This window comes from Syngnathus leptorhynchus, chromosome 20 (assembly GCF_054491065.1).
Source record: "Syngnathus leptorhynchus isolate UIUO chromosome 20, UIUO_Slep, whole genome shotgun sequence".
NCBI classification, from domain to species: Eukaryota; Metazoa; Chordata; class Actinopteri; order Syngnathiformes; family Syngnathidae; genus Syngnathus; species Syngnathus leptorhynchus.
In genome coordinates, this window is record NC_141214.1 from 2313330 (window position 1) to 2338190 (window position 24861).

General features: G+C 44.2%; 2 protein-coding genes and 1 pseudogene across 3 annotated transcripts; 1 reads left to right on the forward strand and 2 right to left on the reverse strand.

Annotated features, from left to right (window-relative positions):
- Nucleotides 1–133: 133 nt before the first annotated feature.
- Nucleotides 134–8416, reverse strand: LOC147040787 (oxysterol-binding protein-related protein 3-like). Its single transcript, XM_085900165.1, has 22 exons — nucleotides 8269–8416; nucleotides 5473–5645; nucleotides 5265–5381; nucleotides 5062–5115; nucleotides 4871–4984; nucleotides 4647–4796; nucleotides 4466–4556; nucleotides 4274–4377; nucleotides 4116–4178; nucleotides 3902–4037; nucleotides 3694–3818; nucleotides 3483–3614; nucleotides 3093–3180; nucleotides 2516–2751; nucleotides 2301–2438; nucleotides 2041–2104; nucleotides 1803–1881; nucleotides 1580–1724; nucleotides 1224–1368; nucleotides 1022–1148; nucleotides 789–911; nucleotides 134–568 (listed from the first exon to the last, which is right to left on the reverse strand). The coding sequence occupies exons 2-22, from the start codon at nucleotides 5533–5535 to the stop codon at nucleotides 472–474; spliced, it is 2391 nt and encodes a 796-aa protein (XP_085756291.1). The 5' UTR covers nucleotides 5536–5645; nucleotides 8269–8416; the 3' UTR covers nucleotides 134–471.
- A 3288-nt stretch (nucleotides 8417–11704) lies between these two features.
- tril (TLR4 interactor with leucine-rich repeats) lies at nucleotides 11705–15873 on the forward strand. Its single transcript, XM_085900166.1, has one exon. It carries the CDS (start codon nucleotides 12422–12424, stop codon nucleotides 14717–14719), a length of 2298 nt encoding a protein of 765 aa, XP_085756292.1. The 5' UTR covers nucleotides 11705–12421; the 3' UTR covers nucleotides 14720–15873.
- Nucleotides 15874–15879: 6 nt separating this feature from the next.
- Nucleotides 15880–21550, reverse strand: LOC147040789 (cyclic AMP-responsive element-binding protein 5-like; annotated as a pseudogene). The gene is made up of 9 exons (XR_015062853.1): nucleotides 21482–21550; nucleotides 21290–21383; nucleotides 20379–20488; nucleotides 19883–20145; nucleotides 18679–18805; nucleotides 18354–18425; nucleotides 16537–17167; nucleotides 16353–16461; nucleotides 15880–16006 (listed from the first exon to the last, which is right to left on the reverse strand). The product of XR_015062853.1 is annotated as a cyclic AMP-responsive element-binding protein 5-like (transcript).
- Nucleotides 21551–24861: the final 3311 nt, after the last annotated feature.

Below are 24861 nucleotides of genomic sequence, written 5' to 3' on the forward strand. Positions count from 1 at the left end.
GATGTTTTTTAGAATGGTGGGGGATTTTAGTGGTTCAGATAGCACCACAATTTGAGTCGATCATCAAGCAAATTCATTCATATAGCACATCGAGTTTGATCTCTGTAAAAAAACAACAACACAAAACTGCAAACAGGGGGAAAAAGGTGTCCATCTTTAGTATTGTTTTTTATCAATTTTGAAGCAGCATTGTCTTTTTTTTTTCTATTTCGGTTACAATCTAAGGCACTTTGGTAAATGTTCATCCATAAAACTCTGATTTGAGTCGACACTAACAGTGTAAATCACAATTAAGATGAGACAAATAAAGATTATGCTAAAACATGATACGATTCTGCTGGTGCATGAAAGAGGGCACAGGAAGTCCATTCTGATTTGGGTCAGCGCAACACAGATCAGGACCACCTAAGGTGTGTTTCACTTCAGTTTTCCGCTTCTCTCTTTTTGGTCATATCAGGGAAATAAAAGCGGTCACCACAACACAGGAAAGTCCACTTTGGTGAAGCCGGGATCTCTGCGCAACTCCCAATATGAGTTGTTGCTCAACCATGAGTCATTCGCCGACTTCCTGAAAACACAATTCAAGTCATTGTGGCTTTCTTGATGTGATCAATTAAAAAATATTTACGGTGCCTGCATTGTTGAACAAATGGGGCGTAAACAGACTATCACTCGTGACACACTAACATGTATATGTTATCTCACGGTTGTGTGGGTGGAAAAAAAAAGAGACACGCGTGCACACGTCTGATTGTGCATCTAAACACGCGAGTCGAGTGGCGGCATACTTGAAGAACCGTGGTTGGTGGGTCATGTTGTTTTCCTCCAGCACTTTTCTCCTCTCTCTCTGCAGATGCTCTATCCTCTGCTTCTGTTCTTCAGCTCCTTCCACATTTCCCTCTTCCAAAAGCCTGAACAAAGAGAAGTGTGTGTGTGTGTGTGTGTGTGTGTGTGTGTGTGCAGGCTCTTTAGTACTTTCTCTCCCAAAAATGACTCCAAAAGCAAATGTGCTGATGCTAACCTCTGGTCCAGCCTGAAACGTGTATCTGTAGGGGGCAGTAGGGGTTTTAGGATGGGATCCAACTCGTTTAACTCCACTGCAAACTTAGTGAAGCCATAGTACTGGTCCTGGTCCACTGGCATGGGATCTACGGAAACAAATAAGCATACAGAGTATGACATCATTGTAAGGTCGGCGCCATACTTGTGTTTTCTTCACTCACTTGCTCTCCAGATGCATGTGGCAGAGGGCGGGTCTCCCTGAAAAATGGACTCGTGCCATTTTCCAAACATGGAGTGCACAACTTCTCCGTTAGAATCGGTCACCACACCCTCTATCTCATTGATGGAGGAGCTCCATGATTTTGCCTGAAAAACATAAAAGGGCAGTAAAATGTAAAAACAAAGAACATCCAACACTGTCCTGTCAAAAGTGTGAAAGGATTTCATTTCAGGCTGGCTATTTATGTTATTCCCTCTTTGGTCAGCAGAGGGCGGTGTTTACTTGATAGTGTTACTACATTAGTACCACGTGTTTTGCATTCAGGACACTCAAGGGGGGGAATGTGTATCGACTGACCTTGACAAATGTGACTTTACACTCGCAAGTGTCACTGTTGACATTTTTGATGGTCATCTCTCCATAGTGTTCAATCCATCGCTGCCCACTGAGGATGTTGTGGATGCAGGATGTCACTTTGTTCCATTCATAATGATCCCCGAAGCTGCCAAACACAAACAAAGTTGTGCATTTCATCAAGTTCAATCATTTCATCAAGTTAAAAAAAAAAAAAAGGACTCACGAAGGCAGTGTGACGTGGGTAGTACCAACTGGAACTATTTCCATGGATTTGCCCCAAAATTTATTTTTCAACCGAACATCTAAAAAGGAAGGGAACAAAATCCATTGCGGTTTACGAATCACCTCACACATGTAGAAGCTACAGAATGATATAGTTAGACAACAACTGCTCTTATTTGACCTTAAGTATCGTCAACAGAACGTTACATAAAAAAAGAACTGACGTTCTTCATGCTCACCTTGCCAAAAAGAAAAGTTCTTTGAATCAGCGTGACATACTGACACAGGTGGATGATGGCTCACCTGTAATGACAAGGATATAACAAAAAATACAAAACAGGAAGTGGCTGCTGTTCCTCCTCATGCAGATACTAACTAGAACGAGTCACCGCATCTTACCAATCATTCAAAATTACCGCAGCGTCACCGAGGCACTGACAAAGCCATACGACATTTCAAAGTCATACACAAACTTCACTACTACCCGTGTCAAACGTACCTGTTCACCGAGAAACCTGAAGCCCTTGTCGGGTCTGTCGCACTCGTATGTTTCTCCCAAGACCGGGTTGAAAGGTTTGCTTCCAGCTCGGTAGTAGGAAGAAGTGTATGCGGTGATGGCAAATGTAGCAACATATACCTGTGGAGAAAAAAAGAAATGACAGTGATTGAAATCGTATTATGAATGAAAACTTTGACAATGTTCTCTCCTCTCACCATGCGCTGGTAAGGGTTGGTGGTCTTGTTGGCTGTGTCCAGCAGCTCGCTGTACTCCAGCTCCTCACAAAACCTCTGCAGGGTGTTGAGTGGCTCGTTCAACTGGACCGGCATGGCCACTTTGGACAAGTCCTTGCCAATGTTGTTCCTGAGGATGTTCCACAGACTCACGCTGCTGGGGGGACTGGGAGAAGGTAGAGTGGTGCGGCGGCGAACCACAGATCCGACGCTGCTCACTGCCAAAAGTTGGAAACGGTCAAATGGAGAAGAAATACAAAAGTAGACTGAGATGCCAAATTAGCTAGACTTAAAAATATGGCCAACATATTTGATCACAGACCATAGCGGATTGGATTTTCTCATCCAGATGCACGTAATTTAATTTACACCACAATGGCACTTTTCAGATTTGTTCCATACGCCTTTGAGCGTGGAGCGAGTTCAACGCTCATTAAATATAGAGCAACGCTATCAGTCTCTGAAAAGCAACACTCAAGCGGATTAGTCACACTCCTAGCTGGAAGCAGACGAGCTCGGTTCCGTTTGCCTGTGACGCAGCACCGTGTGTTTCATGTACCCGAATTGTGTCTGCTCCCTCCGTTGCTACAGGTCTCCACGGAAATGCTGTCGCTCACGTCGCTGATATACGAGTCATCGTCGGACAGCTGGTGACAAGGCAATAGTGAAAGGTCAGCGGGCGAACAGAAGCAACAAATCAATTAGGTCAGAAAGCTTTTTACTCAAAAGCTGAAGGACTTTTCAAACATTTATTGAGGTTAAAAAGTTGTTTTTAAACACTTGTTTTCAATGTCACTTTGCCTTTTTCCTATAAGCCAAAATAGAAAAAAAATAATAATAATTAGGGCTATATTGCTCAGCCCTATGTGTGATTGAATAATAAAAGAGTGACTTGAGTGAAAAGAGCAGTACTGAGAGGCAAAGGTTTATAAAGCCGACCAAGCATCACCTCATTCTCGGAGGAGGACGAGGAGAGAAGGTATTCCTGCGCATCGTAGAACTCTGATATCGACTCGGGGATTGATGCTTTGCTTTCATTTGATGCTTGGTGGACCAAAGAATGGCCTTCATCTGGACAATCCTGGTCGGATGATAAAAGTCAGCAGGGAGAATTATTAGGGTCGGTGTTTATTGCGTAATCACACGGGCGCATCACTCACTGAGCTATAGGCGCTCTTTAAGGCCGTAACCTGCATGGGTTGGGGAGCTTGCATTTCAATAGTTTGCTTTAATCTCTCCCTTTCTGCTGACAGAGAACTATAGGCAGATTTCAGGTTGCTGTGGACTGAAGAGAAAGAAACAGAAACAATGGACAATGTTATGAAAATGACGCAAACAAGTCATGGAAGATCTCAGGAGCAGACTCACTGTTGTTTGCTAGTCTGCTGAAGTTCTCTTGCATACAAAAAACCTCAACGGGAGAGTCCGGAGATGCCGGGCATGCCTCTTGGCTGTTGGCCTCTGTCGTTGGGAGATTAGGATTGGAGGCATTGTTTTGAGGCATCTGAATGGCAAGATGAAGAAGTCACATTCCATACCATTATAAACACAAAGTGCATTGGGCAAAAAAAATGTAAAGTACCTGTGTAGTTACTTTACTATTTTTGCTATGCTTGGATCGCCATCTCTTGGTCCTCTTCTCTTTCTTTGAGATGTCAGAAGTAGATGACACAAGATAATCATATTTGTGAACCCGATCTGACTGACAATCCCATTTGAACCAAGAATGTATTTGTTTACTTGTAGTCCGCTGATGGATGAGGAAGAATATGTGCGATGCATGACCGCCATACTACTTATCAGCAGGTTGAGTTCTTGTAGGTTGGCTTCGCACTCTTCCAAGTCTAGGTGAACAGTATCATTATTTTCAAATGAAACTTCCCGCAAGAGAATTATGAGGAAGTAAAGTTAATTGACTGTATTGAAACAAACCTTTGGCACACTTGTTCATGTCTTCTGAGGAGTGAAGCCAAGAGCTGACCTTGGCCTGATGGATGGACATCTGCTTGGGGAGAGTCGCCCTCTGTGTGAGAGGGACGTAAAACAACAAATGACTTCGACCCGTTGCTAATGAGCAATTTTCCACAAATCAGCTTGCGCTGACCCAACTTACCTTCCTTATAGTGTCGTTGAGGGAGGGCGAGGAAAAGGTATGAGAGTGGTAGTGGTGAGAAGGAGGATATGAGGAAATTTCGTTCTGCCGGAACACACGGTGGTGACGCAGCTTTGACACCCACTCTTCAAATATCTCGGGAGACTTCGTCTAGGTTCCGGAAATAAGTAGCGAATCGAATTATATCATAAGTGGCCTACTTTGCATGCGATCCTGAAAAGTACCTTCAGGTGATAGATGTTGTCCTCCGTGTCCAGATCGATGCACATGGTCGACTTCTTGATTGCCATGACGGAAAGGCCGACATCGATGCAACCATGAATCTTCCCCTTTCTCAGCTGCCGATGAAACAAAATGTGCATGAACATAAAAAAAATAAATGCCGACAACAACAGTGTAATAAGTCAATTCTTACATCCGTGCCACTTTTTGCATACTTCAGGATGCCCCTGTCCAGCAGGAAAAATCTCTAAATGGTGAAACACAAGAGAAATGTTCATAATTCTCCAAGGACATTGAGTGGAATGAAGCTTTGCCAGCCTTGTGTGTTTGGCTGTTTGTTCCAGTTCAATAAGCATCAGATTTAAGAACCCCCAATTAGTCTTATGAGGTGCTCACTTTGTGCCATCCTTTCATAGGCCACTTTCTTCTCTTTAACAGGAAACCCTGCTGTAGCTCAGGCTGCTGCATGACGTCAGGAACCCCCCGGAGCCCCTCAACAATTACCCAACTGTCCTATAGGGGGAGCAGGCAAAACAGCATATATAAAATCAAACATTTAATCTGCAGCAAACTCAGCAAAAAAAACAAAAAACAAAACCCTCACCTGGTTATTATCTTGCTTGGAAGAACCACTACTGTCACTGTGAGTTGGCGACGGTGACATCATCTTTGCAGTGGTTCCTTTTTGGTGCGCGACGCCCCGTGCTGGAGATCACAGCGGAGCAGGCGAGAGCAGCACTCTGACCTTTGAAGGTCACGCGACGGCAGTCGGTGCTGCTGAGAAAGGGTAGGAGAAACCCGGGTTATGATGATGATAATCATGTGAATATGCAAGCACAAAAGATTGAAACGCATGCAACAAATGCAGGTTCTTTTTGGGACTCGGCTCTCTGCTTTACTAATGTTTCTGCGACACGACAGGCATTCCTCCCTTTGCCCCACATGCCACAACTGGGCTGTGTTTGTTCATGCTTTTGTTGCAGCGCTATGAGCGTTTTCTAGCCACGCCTCATATCTGCATGACACTGTGAAGTGAATGTGGAGGCCTGAACAACAGAATGTGTCCCAAAATGGCTGACAGGGGAGTATTCAGAGTTTCCTTGTATTTAATAAGTGCATTTCAATACACTCTATACAAAGAGTGGAACGGTTTCAATGAGTGTGTGAGCTATTTTGCGGCATCTCGGGGGCTCCCTTACGGCCGGTGCCGTGCCCAGTGGGTGAGTCATCAACAGGAAAGAATGTGCTTTGATACGCCATAACAAGCGCGTCGAAAAGCATACTGAATCCACACTGGGCCTTGGACTGCAAAACACACACAGCAGAGAAACAATACACTCAAATAGCTTAATTTAGCTCAACAAAGTTCTCACACTCATGTTACAGTCCGGCTGACTGTCATCATCAGTGGTCAGTAAAAGTAGCCCATTGCATAACGTGCTCCACCTCGAAAAAGCTTTCCTATGCTTGTTTTGCTTCTTCGACGGTTAACTGCTCTTCCTTCTCAGTTTATTTCTTGTTGTTGGTTGTTGTACTCCAACTTGAAAGGATAATAATCACGACTGTCCAAAAGGCCATTAATCGGCAACCTGTAAACCGTGTAATCCCTATAAGTGTTAATCATTAATGACACAAAAGCGTGTAAATGATCTGTTAAAGGTGCAAAGAGGTTATGTCATCAGCAAAGTCACAAGACATATATGAGGGAAGAAAGGTGTCAAGGTGAAGCAAATGGATTTTTTCTCTAAAATGGGGGGAAAGGGATCATTAAGAGATCATCAACACTGCAAATATCCACTACTGCCCAAAAAGGTTACATTACTTTTATACAATGAAGCTTCAATGTGTTGTTCAGCACTTTCCCAGACAGCCTGAGTAATTTCCAGCCTGAGGAAATGTCAGACTGGACTTTCCAGTCATGAGCAGGAGTGACTAAATCAAACATTGATTCGCAAATAATGCACGAGCCTTTGAGCAGATACTTTATACGATATTCTTGATCTCCAGCTGGAGGTCCGAGAACCAGACTACATGTTGCTATTGAAGCAAAACTATGCTAAATCTAGATATTAACTCGGGCAAATATGGAATCAATGTTCATACGGCTTTCCATAACGGACACTGCATTAGCATAGAAATGGATTGCAAATCTTGCAGGAAAGCTTCTTAGCAGAATTATCCAGTGAAAACTGTGCATGATCCCCTGATTACTGAGACTGTGAGAGCAAGTTGCTTTAAACAGACTCACCAGATTACATTTGGAAGCACCCAAATTTTGGGATAACTATAGCAGCTGTTTTGTGGGAAACATATGGTGGCAGCAGCACTCAACACCCCTTATCTGACCTCTAACATCATGTCCACAGAGTGTGGCGCTGAGCGGGCATATTTTTAACAACATGCTTGATTTCAATGTAATGCCTGTGATGGTTGAGTGCCGACATCAGCAGCCTGTAATCGTGTGGCGATCACGTTATGACTTGTTGCCATGGGAACAAAACATGAATTGCATCCAGTTAGGCTGCTTGTCACGTTCTTTTTCAAAATATCACTATTTGTACACTGAGTGGCAACCGAGCATATTAGTTAAGGTGGTGTGCTTAACAGTTTAAAGTAGGTGTGGACTAGAGAGTGTGATAATGATAAATGAGTGTGTAATGTCAGCCAATCTGATGTCAACCAATTGAATGAGGAAAAACACTTTAGCTTAACCTTAGGATGGATGAATTACTTGACTTCTATATAAAACCACATTTGGGATGGTTGCCTAAATCAATTTTGTACAATGCTGTTACACATTTCACATTTGTTTAGGCAGTCATTTCAGTAAGACCAGATTGTTTATGTTTTGATTACTATCTTCTTTACTGCCTGAACTAAAATTAAAAAAAAATTAAAAAAAATACAGGATTGTGGCTACTGTATGTTGTATGCTTGATAAGAAAACAAGTACTCTTCGAGATCACACAATGGAAACAAAAAAACAGAGTTTATACATAATGTAAATAATACTTTAAAGTATTTCATCGGTGATGTATTTAAACAAGAGTAGTGGAATTTTAGACAGGCGCCAACGTTGACCATCTAACGCCACAGGTGTTCAATTAGATCTGTTGGGGTCCCACCACAAGCAGCTGCCATTACTGAGATCACCTCAGGAAGTGAAGATCCAATACTCCCGACGTTACCGTCGAACCGGTGCGTGAAAAACATGGTCAACAGCTTAATTATTTCCCCATTATAATACGGTAGTGTTTTCAGGCTCTGATATTTCACCAAAAGTCCCGACGAAGTCTGGTTAGTCATTCAATCGGTAAGCGGTGTTTTTACTTCGCCATCAAAGAGCTGACAGCGGCGCGGCACGGCGCTTATCAAAACGAATATTGACGTTTCTCTTTACCTGCTTAGGAAGCGTCAGTGAGAAGAAACGCTTCGGCTTCCAAGGTGACAATAAGAGCGTCGCATCCTGGCAGCAAAGAGGTGAAGTACCTGTCCGGGAAGTACTCGCTTCATTGCGTGAAAACTGTAGAAGGAGGCGGGATTTGGGTGGTGTCTTGGTTGAATGGCGTTTCGCTTAGCCAATCATAAACAGGGATTAACATACGGGGACGTTTACTGAGGATAGCTTGACACGTTTTTAAAATGAATGACGTGGACAGAAATGCAATTTGCCGGCGGCGTTTATAAGGACAGAAAGTTAAGCGTCAAAACAAATAAGCTGTTTAAAGGGACAGAAAATTAACACCCATAATGTATGTAAAAAGAGATGGGAAATGTACAGATACGTTCTACAAGAACTCGTGAGGAATGTTCTTTACAGCACAGGGTACAGAATAAGCAAATAGGGGTAAAGCGTTACCGACCAGTATGCCTCTATTTTCCCTGGCATGCCTGCCATTGCTTTGCTGCTTCAGCTTTTGTTTATCCAACAAAACAAATTTCCCTCTTTGCATGAGCACAAGGCTGCTCCTTCCTGCTTGCGCCTATTGCTGTGGCAACAAGAGGGAAGGAGAAGTAACAGGGAAAGGGAGGGGAACATTTGGGAGAGTCGAGTGTTTGCAGAAACCTGTGAAAATTGCATGGCTGTAAGTGTTTGGAATTTGCAGGTACACCTACTGTTGTCAAGGAAGAAAATTAGGAGAGATACCTCTCAGAAAACATGTCACTTCAAAACAATCCATTTCCTTCTTCACAAAACAAACAACAGGCACCACACCCTGGCATGAATTTGGCACATGTACACACTTTGATTCCACACTTGTCACACAGTCAAGTACAACAAGGCCCAATGCATTAAGCCCGCAATGACTTGAACGTTGTGCAATTTAAAAAGCGAAAGAAGAGACTGAGTGGCTCATCAATAAACTAACAGAATGAAAGCTGATTCCAGAATAGTTATTTACATCCCCTAGATCACGTTTCTCTTTCCCAAACACAACTCCGACATGCATGATTGTTTATGACAGTATGCAAGAAATGCATACTATCATTGTTTGTTGTAGTTTTGGGAAGTTCCCTAAGTAAGCACTTGGGTTTGATTTGTGCATATTTGACTCACTCCCATCTTTGTAATACACCAAAGCGGAACTAAAAATAAAATACTTTTTTTTTTTTTTTTTAACATCCGAGACCATGTGGTTGAACCAAACTGTAGTTTAAAAATCTCATTGTGGCCCTTGAAACAGCAGAGGGCGATATTTGACAGAATCAGGTCATTTTGTTGCAAATCAGATGGCTCACAAAGTAGAGAACACACTTTTTGTTCCTAATCTCTTTGTAATATCTGAGAGAATAAAATGGAATAATACAAATTATGAATACTGTATGCAGTTTTCCACGGTCCACATACCCATGCTCATTAGTTCATGTTTTCATGGGCTTGGTGCGCCCATCCAGGGTCATTGTGGTAATGCCTTTTTAAGATCTTAAGGCCCATTCTCTGAGTCATTATCTGATTCAGTCTGATTATGTGCACTTTCTTTCAAACTTCATCCATCAAAGGCTTGTTCTCACTTATTTCCTTTATACCACCCCCTTCTCCCCCCCCCCTCTACCCTCGCTACCCTTTCAACAGGGCAAAGGCGTGCAGCAATTATTTCCAGATGTACGTCTTCTGTTCTCCCTTTCTGTGTTCTCAAAGTGGAGACCGAAGCTCTCCCGGGTCTGGTTCTGGAGCTGAACAGAATGCAAAGAAGAAATGTAGTTCCCCATTGGTATGTTTTTGTAAAAACAAGCACTTTTTTTTTGTCTTCTTCTTGTGTTATATCGTATTGTGTGAGTTTTTTTACATCCCCCTTTTAATGAAAGCCATCTGGAGAACAATAGGAAGATGGAGTTTGAGCGCTTTCCTGTCCAGGTGTCTCTCCCACTCTTCCTCTGTCTTGATACATATTTGATTAAAGGGGCCGATTGGACTGAGATGGCTGAAATGTGATTCTCGGTGCAGACGGTGTTGGGAATAAATTCATACTATTTCAATTTCGCTTGTAAATGGATGTCAGTGCGTTTGCTCGAGTGTTTAGATCTGTCTAGAAGGCCTCGCTGGCCTGACCGCCCAGCATCGATGGCCACGTGTCCCAATATTTTTATAGTGTGGGACGACATCTTTGTGCAGATGAAAAAAAAAAAATCTCAGTGCAGTGACAGATAGGAAAGAATCTCTTTCACCTTCCCCCTCTAAGTGTATAAACATGCTCGCTCGCTCACCCCCGCACAAACATGCAAAGGCGCGCACACCGTCTTAGTGCGCGTGAGCATGAGTCCGAGTCAAAGCTCTTAATGATCCCACCAGCTGTTGCTCTTGTAAACACACAATCCCACCTCCTCGCCGCCTCTTTGCTTCCTCTCCTCCATTCCCACAAGCAAGTAGGTGAAGATATAGTCCTTGCAATTTGTGCCTTACCTTGCCGCACACGGGGACAATCTGTGTTCATCGTCTAAGTCCTCAATGTCATCGAAATTAGGCATCGTTCCACGCATAGCTGTTGAAATATGCTGATGCTACAGGCTAGCTTGGTGCTGGCACAGTGGCAGACGCCGTCCGAACAGAATGTGGGTCAGGCCCAGAACACTTTTCCTTCCTTCCTTCCTCTGTCATCTATTTGCCAATTTATTACCTTGCAACGTTTTATGCTCACATTTCCAAAGAGCCCTCCCTCGTGTTTCCACAACGCTAATGTGCAAAGTCATCATCTTTCGGCTGTGTCCGCTCACTCTGTGTGTGTTCCACGGTCACAAAATGGGTAAGGGGGATGTGGGAATCCAAGAGAGAAACGGCCAGACAGGAAATGACCCCTAGAACGAGAGGGCTTCCCAAAGGCTCGCGCTTTGCTGTGTCTTATATACAGACCCCGACTCTGAGTGAGCGCACATCTCAGTATGATGTCTTCCAAGTGGCGAGAGCATGAGAACAAGGCCCATCCAGGGGGATTTGGAGCTTTTGTTTGAGAAAAGTCATCCAATCCTGGCTCTGGAAACCATTTTTGTAATTGACCCTCAACTCTGACTGAAAAATATGTGTGTGCCTGGGTTTGTCCTTGGTATTTAATCTGCAAGTATATTTTGGAAGGAAAAAAAATGACTACTGCTTTACGTGTGCCAGTGGCGAAAAGCATTTTACCTCGTGTCATAAATGGACAGATGTCTTGGCAGAAAAATATACAAACGCTTACTGGACTCAATACCCACACATGGTGAATTTAATCTTTTCTCCCAACTTGACAGATCAGATTTGGCACATCTCCCTCCGACATTTGCGACCTGAATTCCTTTGCCTGCAAATGTGAACCATGTGTGCACCTTCTGGTCGCTTAATGAGAAGAAGGTACAACGTCAGAAATAAGGGCTACAGTAGGAGTCGCTCCCTCGAGGTAAGGCCTGCACAACCACATTCAGGGCTAATTTTCAAAGTCTAATTGTTAACTTCTGCGGGTCACAAAAAGTATCTCAAGATGTAAAAGTCAAACGTTTGAGCAGGGGGTTCTGTGACTTGTTGTAATTTGCTTCCTCCCTGGAACCAAAATGTCAACATTTTGAGGGAAAAACATTTTCATTTGAGTTAAAACGATTTTCAGCATGACACAAAAGTCATTCAAGTTTTTTCAAAAGTATCAATAGAAGAAATGCAAATAATTTACATACTTGGGAGAGCGTGGGAGTGTTATATTTGCTGCTATGTTCATTCATCCATCCACATCAGTGCAATGGTTGGCTGCACATGGTTACGCGCAGGAAACTCGGTCAAAAGTCCCCCTCGCGTGCACGCGCCACCCTGCAAACTTTCACGAGCTCACTTGTCATGCTTGCAAGAGGAGGGACTACGTCCATTGTGCACCAGCGCGTGTGTGCGTGGGTAATTCGCAGCAGATGACCACTTGAGGGGATGGAGGGTTTTCGGGGGATGTGAGCGTTTCCGCAGACTGCTTCAATTAATTTGCGCGACACGCTGCCGAGTGATGGAGCCTTTCCTCGGACCGCTGCAGTAGGATCATTGTCACCCAGAAGCATCAAGTGGAACATGGCGCACGAGTGAATGTCGCTCCAGCGCCGCGGGGATGGATAACGGCTATTTCTTGGCAGGGCTCTGCGTGGTTCTGCTCTGTCTCGGCGGTTTCGCCTCCCCGGGAGTTTGTCCCGACCGCTGTGACTGCCAGCAACCGCAGCGTCTCATGTGCGCCAACCGAGGTTTGCGCTCCGTGCCCCCTCCAAGCGGCGACCAGAAGGAGGTGCTGGTCTTCAGCCTCGGGGGTAACTTCATCCGAAACATCTCCGCAAACGACCTCGGAAGGTTCACCGGCTTAGTGCGATTGGATTTACAGTTCAATCAAATCCAAAAGATCCATCCTAAAGCGTTTGAGAACGTGTATAATTTAGAAGAGCTCTACGTGGGACATAATCGTTTATCTGATATTCAATTTGGAACTCTGCAACCCTTGAAGAAGCTGACAGTCCTTTGTGTGAATAATAATGACGTCGTTGGAATAACGCCAGGACTTTTGGACCATTTGGATCATCTTGTTAAGTTACGCCTGGATGGCAATAAAATTCAAAGCTTGCAGCTTTTGCTTTTTAAAGACTTGCGCAATCTGCGCTATCTTCATCTGGATTCTAATCAGCTGCATCACATTGACAGAAATGCCTTTTCTGCACTTGCTCAGCTGCGCTTTCTCAATTTGTCTCGCAATAAGCTACCGGCCCTGCGAGGTGCCCTCACCTTCTCCCATCTCACAGCCTTGACAACTTTACTGCTGTCTGAAAATGAAATCCAACACGTGGGGAATAAAGTTTTTCACCATCTAAAAAAACTATCCAAATTATCTCTCAGTAATAACAGAATTGCTCATTTGCACAGTGGGGCTCTGCTCGGTTTATCAAGCCTCAAAGAGTTCCTGATAGATGGGAATGAACTGGAGGAGATCCCAGCTGGGCTTCTGGATCCTCTGGACCTCGTGGAGCATTTGGACTTTAGTCGCAACCGGATCTCGAATATTGACTCTATAGCATTTCTTCATCTTAAACAACTCAGGTTTCTGAAGCTAAGGAATAACGTCCTAACAAGCCTACCGGGTGACATTTTCAAGCTAAATAACTTTCTTCACATCCTGGATCTCCACGGTAACAACTGGACTTGCGATTGTCGCCTGGAAGAGCTGAAAAGATGGATGTCTGTAGCACGTTCAAAGGGGAGACTGTTGGATGTGTTTGTACAGTGCCATCACCCAGCAACCCTGAGAGGGACCTCCTTGGACCGTGTGAACACGTCCCACTTTCAGTCTGTCGGGAACTGGAGCGGTCTGTGCGGGAGCCACGGCGTACCCGAGGAGAGCCAGGGAGGGAAGACCTGGCTTAAGATGAAGGGGGAAGTTTGGCAGGAAGAAAGCGGAAGAGAAGATCCAAAGCAACAAAAGCAGGATAAGACTACTCAAGGGAAGGAAGAGGCGGGTATACAAGGAGACCAAGGCGGAACAGAGGTGCCAGGAATGGTTCATTCATTCAAAAAGAACTCCCGCAGATCCAAGTCATCGACTGACGTGGAGAAGCTTTCCAGAAGACATCCAGAGAAGGACATCTCTACAGCAAGTCATGATGGGAACCGGCAGACTTTCTCCACGACTCTCATCCCATCCGGAGAAATGTTTGATCTTCTTAGAACGGACCACAAAGGGGTCCCAGCTTTCGTCACCGATTCGTGTGCCTTCAACCGCCATTTCATCACCAACGTGTCAGTGGACCAGGTCACGAGCAGTACAGTCACGGTCCACTGGGCGACGCTAGGACTCAGTCCAAACCTGGATGAGGTGCACTATCGGATTATGTTTGACCGCTTCGGGACATCCGAACGGTTTCCACGATACGTTTACGCAACCGGTGCGGCCCGCTCGGCGATTCTGCGGGAGCTCCGCCCGGATGTCACCTACATGGTGTGCGTCGAAGGCGTGGTTGCCGGCTCCGTGTGTCAAGTGGCGCCCCGCGACCACTGCTCCGGTCTGGTCACTCTTTCTGAGGACTCTGTCTTGACCGTCAACCTCCAGCTGGTGACGGTGCTGACGTTGGCCGGGAATGGCGTCCTGCTCCTCATCCTGGGAATGGTCTGGATGAGCCGAAGCCTCAAGAAGAAGTTGCAGAGGAGGAAGTCGGCGGTCCACGTGCGCCACATGTACTCCACTAGAAGACCTTTTCGGGCCAATTTAGCAAACACTTCGGCGTCCACTGACTTCACAAGCTACCAAAGCAGTCGCCCGGCCCGGCTTGTACCACCAGAAATGGGAGATCTCATTGAGTTCCCTTGTGACCGCTTTCAAGATTCCGCTTCGTCTCGCAGAGACATTGACCTGCCCAGATTCTCCGATTAGGACATTGTTTGAGAGCAGAGGCAACGGCTTGATTTTGTTTGTTTGTTTGTTTGAATACATTTCCTTCCACCTGCAAGGACTTCTCTATGTGCTTTTTATTTGCAATGTTTTGAAAGCAAATGTGACCGCATGAATGATGGATTACTAATTTCAACTGTGATACTAGTTTTGACTTCACAAGACATCCTAATGTCTTGTTGTACAGTACAGTTTCATGTTTTCTACATTTTCTTTTTTTATACTTTTTTTGTCACCTCGGGTTTATGGATTTATTTCTGAGCTAAAATAAAACCTGACTTGATTATGAAGCACAACACAAAATATGTTTTGTTTGCAAGTATTATGATATTGTAATTGTAACTACACATGACATGTAGAACCTTTAACCTTTTATAACCTCATTAGAGTCTTGCACTCGTATGCGCTGCTGTGACAAGTAAATTTCCCCGCTGTGGGATCAATAAAGTTCTATCATCATCAGATTCAATCAAAACAAGAACTATACACTGCAGCATCATTTCATAACCACTTTACTAACCCAGTTGGAAAAGAGTGACGACAAAGCAATCACTAGAGGGCGCTCTCGACCACGCTTGAGTTCATACTCAAACGTAAAAAATTCTCAATGGGGAACAAAGCAGAGTATGATTTTTTATTATTAATATTATAGATGTACAGTCACCATCTTTACAGTACAAAAAAAAGAAACAAGTGCAAATTAAATTATGCTAACAGGAATTCAATCAGGAGGCGCAGCTAGAGAGAGAAAGTTATTTCCAAAGTGCCTGGAAGGAAATCTTGCATCATGAAATGGCTTCCAACAAAAACACATTGATTTTTGAATGATGATGCAATGGCACTTGTATCTAAAAAGGTGTTCTTAGAAAAATATATAGTCATCATTTTTTAGAAGTCGCCCCTGCTTTGAGGAGAAGGCAAAAGGTGCAGGTTTGCATATGTTTTGTTAAAAATAGGAGCTTATAGCATTTATATTTGAAAATTAGTGCAAGAGACAGGAGCAAGGCCAAATGAAACGTGGGTCCCTCAATGCTGCAACCATTTTGTCAAAGCTTTATAGAAGGCATTTTATGCACGGCTTGAAATGGACAAAACCAATGAATGAACGACGTTAACACTGAAAAAGTTGTCCAGTCCGATCTTTAGCGTCCAGGTGCAGGCTCGTGACGCCTCTCACCGAGGACGTGGTGATGCTGTTGTGTTGGATGGCCTGCCGATGACACGCGGAATCTACAGGGGTGGGACTTCTTCCCGGGCTCACTCCTGCAGCTGGACACAGAGACAGCGGTCAATCAAGGTCGCTTGATCCTTCGCTGGCTGTCCTGCGTACTCTTGGCCGTGCTCCTGTGTGGTGCATGCGCAACCATTCAACAAATCTTTTCCATTGCAGGTGAATGGAATTTCACTTTTACTCATATCAGTATTTTTACATGAGATGTCTCAATAACGTTTTTGGAATGAACTGGTTGCACAAGTGCGCACACTCTTAATTAAGATGTGGCTGTGTTTACAAGTAGCCAATCACATTCAGACTTATGTTGGAGTCAGTTAATGCTCATGCTAATTTGGATGTCAGTGCCTCTGCTGGTATTTGGGTCAGAAGGTTGTTACTCACGATTGTAGCCCTGTGCTTCTCTCTGTCGGGCTGTGACAGGACAGTCCTTGTGGGTGAGCAGAATCTGCTTCAGCTGACCGACCTCCGACCTCAATGACGTCACCTCATTCTGGTCGAGATCGAAACGAATCTCTAAGCATGTACACTGAATGCCGAGCGCACGTTAGGTAGCAGCGTGTCCCACCTGCAGCTGAAGGTTGGTATGAGTCAGCTCCTCGGCTTTCTTCTCCAGAGACGACACCCACAATTTTCTCTTCTGTCTGCAGCGGGTGGCGGCCGCTCGATTGCGTTCCAGGAACTTTTGCCTGCGCTCGTCGGGGTCCTGCTCGGCCGTCCTCCTCCGACGGCTGCAGGTCCCGCCCCCCTGCATTGCATGGTGGGAGTGCGGCGATTGACAGGGGTGCATTTGCTGCGGAAGCGGCGATACCTGTGGGCACGCACTGACGTTGAAATGCCAAACATTGACTTCGAGAAGCCGACCGGGTGATGAAGAGGCGGCATACCTGTGCAGGTACCGACAATGTGGGGGTGGGAGGTGACCCTTGTGGGAGGTGGGTGGGGGGTGATTGGTGTGCTGGTGTGTTCCTTGATGGGTGAGAGTGGCTTCCAAGGTGTTGCGGGTGGGTGGGATGGCATCGCTGTTGGTAGCTTAGGGGTGGGGCGGTGAGCTGGGGATGATGAGGATGATGATGGGGGTGATGTAGTGGAGGAGCCTGATGGCGCTGTGACATTATCTCCATCATTGCACTGGTGGGATTGTTTACAGGGGCCGTTACCGGGTGCTGGTAGTGATGCCCCATCATCTGTTTGGACCTCTGAACGGAAGCAATATATTTTCTTATTACATAGCTAATATGTGAAAATCTGTCGTGATTTGCACTCAGCTACCCCAGTTAATTGATGACCTCAGTGAGACCAATAAAATTCTTCCTTTAAAGATTTCTTGTCATGTTAAACGGCTTAAAACCAAAATGTATGTCAATTCTTGTGGTCCTGATGTGAATAACGTCATGAACCACTTTCCGCCCCTGTCATGGTAGCTTGAGCGTACACACATACCCCCAACTAAATTAGAAACAGCAGATAAGCTCAGACCCAACCAAACACACCTCAATGAATTTTTTTTTTTTTAAATGCTTCATTCTCAGTTTCACTCTCGGCAGATTGAACTTCTCAGTTTCCCTCTTGGCAGACTGAACTCATTTAAACCTCATTTCACCTTTCTCTCTTGCACTTGACAAAGGAGATTGCAAAAGAGCTCCGGAGAGAGAGCGGGAGAGGAGAGGAGGGGAGGGAAGGGGGAGGGATCATGTTTGCAGCATGACATCACCCCCCCTCCATGGCAATATTGCTATCTGCTCCAAGTTACACAATATTTCTTTAAGAGAGGCAAGCTGACTCCCCTCCCTCTCCTTCTCCTCTTCCACTTCAACCATCCAGAGACAGGGGGGGAAAAAAAGGGAGCACATTTAACGGCTGCCAAGGATGAGATCACTCAGCTGTCTGTGCCAGCTTTACCAGACACACACACATACGCACGGAGAGAACAGGACGGGGCACGAGTATTTCAGCTCTGTTTACTACATAGAAACACTCTGACGGCGGGACCTATCATTACATCATGGATCTCCTTGGCCTAGATGACACATGCCGTTGATATTTCTAACTGAGGGCATCAGTGAATGAAGTGTACATGAAGCGCTTTGACTCTCCAAATGTTTAAGTAGTGGTGTCAATGTCACCTCAAGTTAATATTTAACCTTTGATACCACCTTGAACTTAAACGGCATGTCATTGAAAATCAATGGGGTTCTCTTTTTTTTTTATGTGAGACAGGTTGCAACATTGCTATAAGGAACCTGAAAAAGAATTTGCGTTGCATTCTTATTTTACTCCTACAGCGACAGACTTTTATAGGGCCTGATGTTCTTAGCAGAGTAGGAGGGAGCGAGCCACATTCACAGGAAGAAAATATTTTCTTTATAGCCGACTGTTCGGTACCTGAGGCGAAGAACAGGACGGGTTGTTTATGGGGCCTGGTATAGCCATTATACAAGACATCTGCTTCTCCATCTGAAGAATAAATAAATGACGCCCCCCAAAAAATTTACATTTTATTTTCCTCCCCGCAAGGTCGCATCCATCAGTTTGTCTGACCTTTTTGATAATTCATCCTCAAAGAGAGGAGTGAATTTTTCAATCAGCCATGAATATTTCAACCGCAAGGACATCTCGACCAGTCTATCTGCGTCTTGCGAGTCGTTCGGATCGGGAATAGAGACACTCGCGTGTAGGTCGGAGACAGAGCTGGGTCGTCTGTACTTACGGACATGTGCTGAGCAGATGCCCCTTGCATGGCGGGGTCGGGCAGGGTGCCAGGCAGCGAGGCTGGCAGCGGTTGACGGTGTCTGTTGCGTATGTGGAAGAGGGAGGAGGCGGGTCCGGGAACAGGCCTGTTGTCAACCGGAGAGAAGGCCAATGAGAGGGATAAGGTTTCACTCACGCGGCTTAGAGACAGAGGTGCAAATTGACATTTATATCCAGGTTTGAATGGCACATGGAGCCGGGACGGATAAATACACGACATGTTCTGTCACTTACAATCAGAGGTGGCAAAAGAAGTCACGTTGTGTGCTCGAAGCGGATTTTAACGGATCGCTGGCGGTACCTCGGAATTTACGAGCCTTCACGTTGAAAATGATACTTGATAGACAATTGATGGGCAATTGGACTGTGTACAGGGGGAAAAGACAGCTAAGGGGGGAAAAGGAGAAGGTGAGGAATCGCAGTAGGGAGACGGGACGGTTCCATCCAAGCGCTCGGGCCGTCAGCCAGCGTGACAGCGTGGGCCTCCACGGCCGTGCTGAGGTCATCGCCGATGATGTCATGACTGAATCCCAGGCATGTGGAGCGTTTAGCTTTACAGCAAAGTGCAGACGGTCCAAAAGCAGCATTTCTTGATGTAACCACAACAGTTTCTACCGGGCCCTCAGGCTGACGGCCAAGGGGGCCCGGTTGCTATGGAAACTGAAGGCAAACATCAGGGGAAACATTCTGATACTTGATCCATGGTTGATTTAGGAATCCTTTGGTGGACACGCTGTCTGAATGCAGCTGCTCACTGATCTACTGTACAGAAAACCGAATCAGATGCTTGCCTACAGATCTATTGTTCTCTAATCAAATGCGAATATTTGGATTTGTTGTCATTTGAATGGCTACTACTTGTCCTTCAAGTTGGTAGTATACCTTATATTGCTGGAAATAAAATCAAAATGTTAAATATAAGTATAAAAAATACTATATTGCTGTGCACAGAAGAAAGACATTACCCTAAAATCTAATCCTATTTGTCTGTTGAAGTGTATAATAATAATCTGGGGGCGCAATGAAAGCTGTTTACTCACTGTCCGCATTGGGTGCAGGGGGAGTAATGATTATAGTAATAAGTAGCTGTCCTCCCGCCTTTGACTATTTTTACCCTGCCTTTTGAGCAAAACCATGAGGATGCTTATTAACCGATTACTTACCCTGAATGTGTAAGTGTGGATGGAGCCTGGCTGCTGTTGCCTGATCCAGACATGGAGGAGGATACGGCTTGCTGGGTTGCCAGGCTGCAACTGGGGCCAATCATTGGGACGTGGGCCTGGGCGTGTTGCAGAGAATGGGCGTGGGGATGGTGCAGCGGTGGCTGCTGTTGTTGCTGCTGCTGCTGCTGTGGGTGCTGGAGCTGGGCTTTGAGCTGCTGCTGCTGCTGCTGATTCATACAAGAAGGCCCATTATGGGAAACCGTCTGCGGAAAGAGCGGCAAAACAACTGGATGCATTTTCTGAAGTGGCTAGACGCTCTTGAGAGTCATGCGAATGCCACACACCAGGGCTGGAAAAAGTCTGCCATACGGCCTGCTCCGTTCTTTTATCTGGTCTATTAAATCTTCACCTTTTTTTACCTTATTCCTTGACTTGCCATTTCAAAATCTGATTCACTGTGGCCTGTGACAAAAAAATGAATGACTCAAATGAATACCTGTTTGCTCTCCTCTTCCTCTTGCTCCTGCAGAAACTCCTCCTCTATCTCCTTGAATAGACCAACTTCTTCACAGTTTTGCAGAAAACGAGTGGGGGTCGGTGTCTGGTCTGGAGGTGTGGGGGGGGTGTGGTCACAAAAAACAGGCTTTGAGCGATTATGTCACTAATTTTCCAAATCGTAAAACATCTCTAATCTCTTTCAGGGTGCCTGATGGGACTCGAGCACTTTTCCAAATTTGACACGCAACAAGCAAAAGCAATTGCCACTGCTGATGTCTGAAGCATCTGATGATTACGAAATGCTGTTTCAACTAAGGTGAGTTCTGTCTAATTGGAAGAGGACCTTTTTGTGTACCAGAAGCTCCTCTTTGTCTCTCACGATAGCATCAGTCTGTCTCTTTGAGTCGTCTAAACACGCGAAGGTCAAGAGTCAGCTGGCTCTTTGTATGGAGGAAAGATTTCATGCATGATACTTGAAAGGATGAAGAACACACAGAGACACATATGGGGAGTCTGGAGCGCTTTTAAATCACATAGAGTATGCGTCCAGACAGACAGACGTTTCTGTGGTTACAGCCATGTCACATAGCCATGAGTCTAAGCAATGGCATGACAATGATGACATGTTCTGCTTTCTTTTCTGATTTACTATCATCTCAGCGTTACTGACGCCTCAACCGACCGGTGTTTTTAATTTAAAGTGGTCTTTACAGATGGTGACATCATTGGCTATAATCTGATGGAGGATAATGTACACGCTGCGGGAAAAAAATAAAATCAAGCCGGTTACTGAGGTTATCTGATTTTATATTGTATTATGCTCTGTTATACTGTTAAGTAGTTTCTGACCAAAAAGGGGAAAACAGGATTTGTGAGGCGGGGATTATTTTTGTGTGTGTGCTCCCTCACCGGTAAAAGTGGTATCCGTCTTGGTGGAGGAGAACCTGAGGGTCATCTCATGTTTGTGTCTGTGAATGATTAGATGCTCCTCAAACTGGAAGCGCTGCAGAAGGAAAATTGGCTGCTCAATATGTACAGTGGATATTAAAAAAACAAAAAAAAAATAGTCAACACACCCTTGCTCAAATGCCAGAAACCGACCTGAGAGCAGCCAGGTGCCTCGCACACGTAAGGCCTGTCCTGTTTGTCATTCATGTCATATGCAGGCCTACAAAAAAAGAGAGAATGAGGGCAGCATGTTTAGCAGCAGGATAATCACACTGTATGGATCTTATTCATCTGATGGTGATGTCATGCAGAAGGCATCTTCTATATTTCCAGAGACAAATCCCACAACCTCAGATAGTTTGTTACATTTCCTATTATCATGTTTACACTGAGAAATGAGGTGTTTTAGGGTAGATGGTGTAACATTATCTCAGAGAAAATGAAGCAGCAAAAAATGCTATCAGTATGATTTAGCTCACAGCCTAATTTGTTGTTGTTCTTTTTTTTAAACATCTATTACAAGAGACTACTGTACTCATGCACTTTTATCTTGCTGCTTTAGAGAATACTATATTATCACCAAATCATCAGTGTAGTGGGATAAAAAGGACACATACTTGGCGTGCCTTGCATCAAATTCAAGTCATGCTTGGATATAAATATCAAGACAAATAGAGAGCTTGACCCCACCAGCTCTTCCACTAAGCCAGTGATGTGATTATGACTTTTGAGGTGTCAAAACTGCCGGCCCTACATTTTCCATAGTGGGCCACGCTCTGGATCACCAATCGTGGAGTTCAGATCCGAACCAGAATTCCAATGCTCCAACATTGGTGCCTCGGCGTAGTAAAAGTTGTGAAACACTGGTTTAGCGTAATGCCATTCAGACTATTTAATAATCAGGGAAGAAGAAAGAAGAGGGGGAAGTCGTAGTAAAAGTTGTGAAACACTGGTTTAGCGTAATGCCTTTCAGACTATTTACTAATCAGGAAAGAAGAAAGAAGAGGGTGAGGTAGGTATGGAGGTGATTGAGGTGCTGGACTGGAAAGGACAGTGGGGTAAAGAGAGGGGCAGAGAGGAGGAGGAGGCGACAATGAATGGAACGGGGAAGGAATGAGGGCAGGAGGTGGCAGCAAAGGGGAAGGAGGGAGGGAGGGAGGGACGGCTGCACCGGCCTACTCCTGACAAGTTTGAACCTGCTTCAGCCCCCATTTTCCAACCTCTGGCAAGTGGAGGTGACTTCATTTGTACGTGCGTGAGTGAGCAAGTGTATGCATGTGTCAAAATGGAAAAAGAAATCATGGATAGATAGATAGATTGATTGATAGATGCAGTGTACAGTTTGTACCACTCTTTGAAAAAATGAGCCGAGTCAGCACATTTCAAGCAAAACTTGTCAGACTGATGACATCAACGCAGGCTGACGTCACCTTTTAAATACATAATCCCAACAACATACCAGACAGCATCTTTTTGTTTTTCACCAGTTTATCACTTGGGATTAGTAACTGAAATTGGACTGCAATCTTGATCATTATAGTCAATATAAGAAATAAATGCAGTTTATACATATTTCATATTTGTCTCATGTTATAAGGATACATTTAGAAGAAACTTGCAACTAATATCGTATTAGTTGAAATGATTTAACTGCCTGCAATATTCTTATATATTTCATGTGCAATGTGTGTAATGTAAATGTAATGCATACAGTATTTTATAATAATCAGTATACAATATCTCATACTGAATGAAATATGATCATAATAACAATTACAATAATAATCAATATCATCAGCTTGTGTTTTATATTCTAAAAGTTGTAGTGATTAAATTAATCATAGCTATATTTGTTATGGCATTTGTTTATAGTATATAGCTTCCCATATATCACATGGAATGATAGTAAATGAATAAGAATGTAACTATTATATTATTCTTCATTAAAGTTGTATGTATAGATTAACAAGAAAAAATGACATGTAATATTACTTGTGATTAAGATTTCAGATATGACAGTCTAATATTTTTATCAATATTTTTATCTTACTATAATAATAGTAAGGGGAGCAAGAAGACGAATTCATTATTTTACATTTAATAGAATAAATACATTTGCCACAGGTACTACTACTAATAACTATAACAATAATTAGTAATGATGATGAATACTAACTTCCTGTTGTTGCCGGATGTCAACATCACATTTGGAGTTCATTCAAAGCAAAAAGCTGTCCGGTTCTTCTGAGCATCAAGTCCTCTTCGAGTGACGATCCAGTGTACAGTATTTGTATTTCCCAGAGAAAGTTCCGAAAAACCAAAATAATACCGGTACGGCGCTGTGCTGTCACACTCTCCCAAATAGACCACCCGACCGGCGAAAAGACGCTCCGCTCCTTAGGGACGCACAAACTTGCCGCTGAAGTTTTAAAAAAATAATAATAAAAGGAAAAGAAAAGAAAACGAACATGAAACAAGTCAGCAAGTTGCATGGACAGCTTTTATGAATGGGCAGCAGACGTCCGCTTGCTTACCTTCAAGTGAAGAGAGACAAGCGGCGCGAGGAACCACGTTGGACTGCTGCGAGATTACAATACATTCTATTTACAGATGCATTACATCATTCCCTGTGACGTCACGTGGGATTCCTGAACTTCTAAATCATTGCAGTGGGGTGGGCTGGGCTTAGCTCCACACCGGCCGGGCGGGCGGTTCGGGAAGTGAAAGGAGACGCCTCCGCTGCAGTAGCGCGAACCCGATTGCCTATTCGTGTCGAGACGAACCGCCTTGTGGGTTCTTGTCTGACGGCAGCGCGACGGGACGTCCCGCGGTCGTAGTTGGCGTCAAACTCGGTCCATACGGTGGCAGTGATTCATCTGCAAACAGTGGATCAATCAATGAAAATGTATGGCATAATATTAAATAGCCGGTTTTAAAGCTGTATAATAAAAGTTCACATTTTTAGAGTTTTTTTGTTGTTGTTGCAAGAATTAGACAAATAGCGGCAGCGTGTAGAAATAACTAATATAGTAAATATTTACTGCTGTATTTAAAAAAAAAAACACTAGCCACAGTGACACCTAATTACTGCTACCATAACAACCAACAATAAAATACAGTCGACTCGCCATATGAATCACCGTTTATTTTAAAATGCAATTAAAATGTAGCCTAAATTGTACCAAAATAAATGTTTCAAACCAATCAATTATTTAAGATTAAATATAGAACTTAAAAAGTTAATAACATCGCATTGTATTTAAAGCAGCGATTCTTTCTCATACCACTAGAGGGTGCCCATGTTCCACTTGTTGCACTGTACTGTACTAAATCATAGTTAAATGGTGAAAGCTGCCAAGTCGCTTACAGATGTGCCTCACAATTGTCAGGTTGCAGGTTTGAATTTATGGATCTCGTACTCGTTTGAATGCTCGTGCTGCTAAATTACACGCATATTGTTATTCTTCTTTTTGTACATAAGCCTACTTTGCTTTTGAACTCCGCATCTGGATACAAGCAAGAAGCAAGGCCTT

What these genes read in the sequence shown, in the direction of transcription:
- LOC147040787 (XM_085900165.1), bottom strand. Translation starts at nt 5,535, where the DNA reads ATGATGTCACCGTCGCCAACTCACAGTGACAGTAGTGGTTCTTCCAAG. An exon ending in CCAAGCAAGATAATAACCAG is followed by an intron (nt 5,382 to 5,472) that starts GTGAGGGTTTTG and finishes CTCCCCCTATAG; the next exon opens with GACAGTTGGGTAATTGTTGA. An exon ending in TAAAGAGCGCCTATAGCTCA is followed by an intron (nt 3,615 to 3,693) that starts GTGAGTGATGCG and finishes TCATCCGACCAG; the next exon opens with GATTGTCCAGATGAAGGCCA.
- tril (XM_085900166.1), top strand. Translation starts at nt 12,422, where the DNA reads ATGGATAACGGCTATTTCTTGGCAGGGCTCTGCGTGGTTCTGCTCTGT.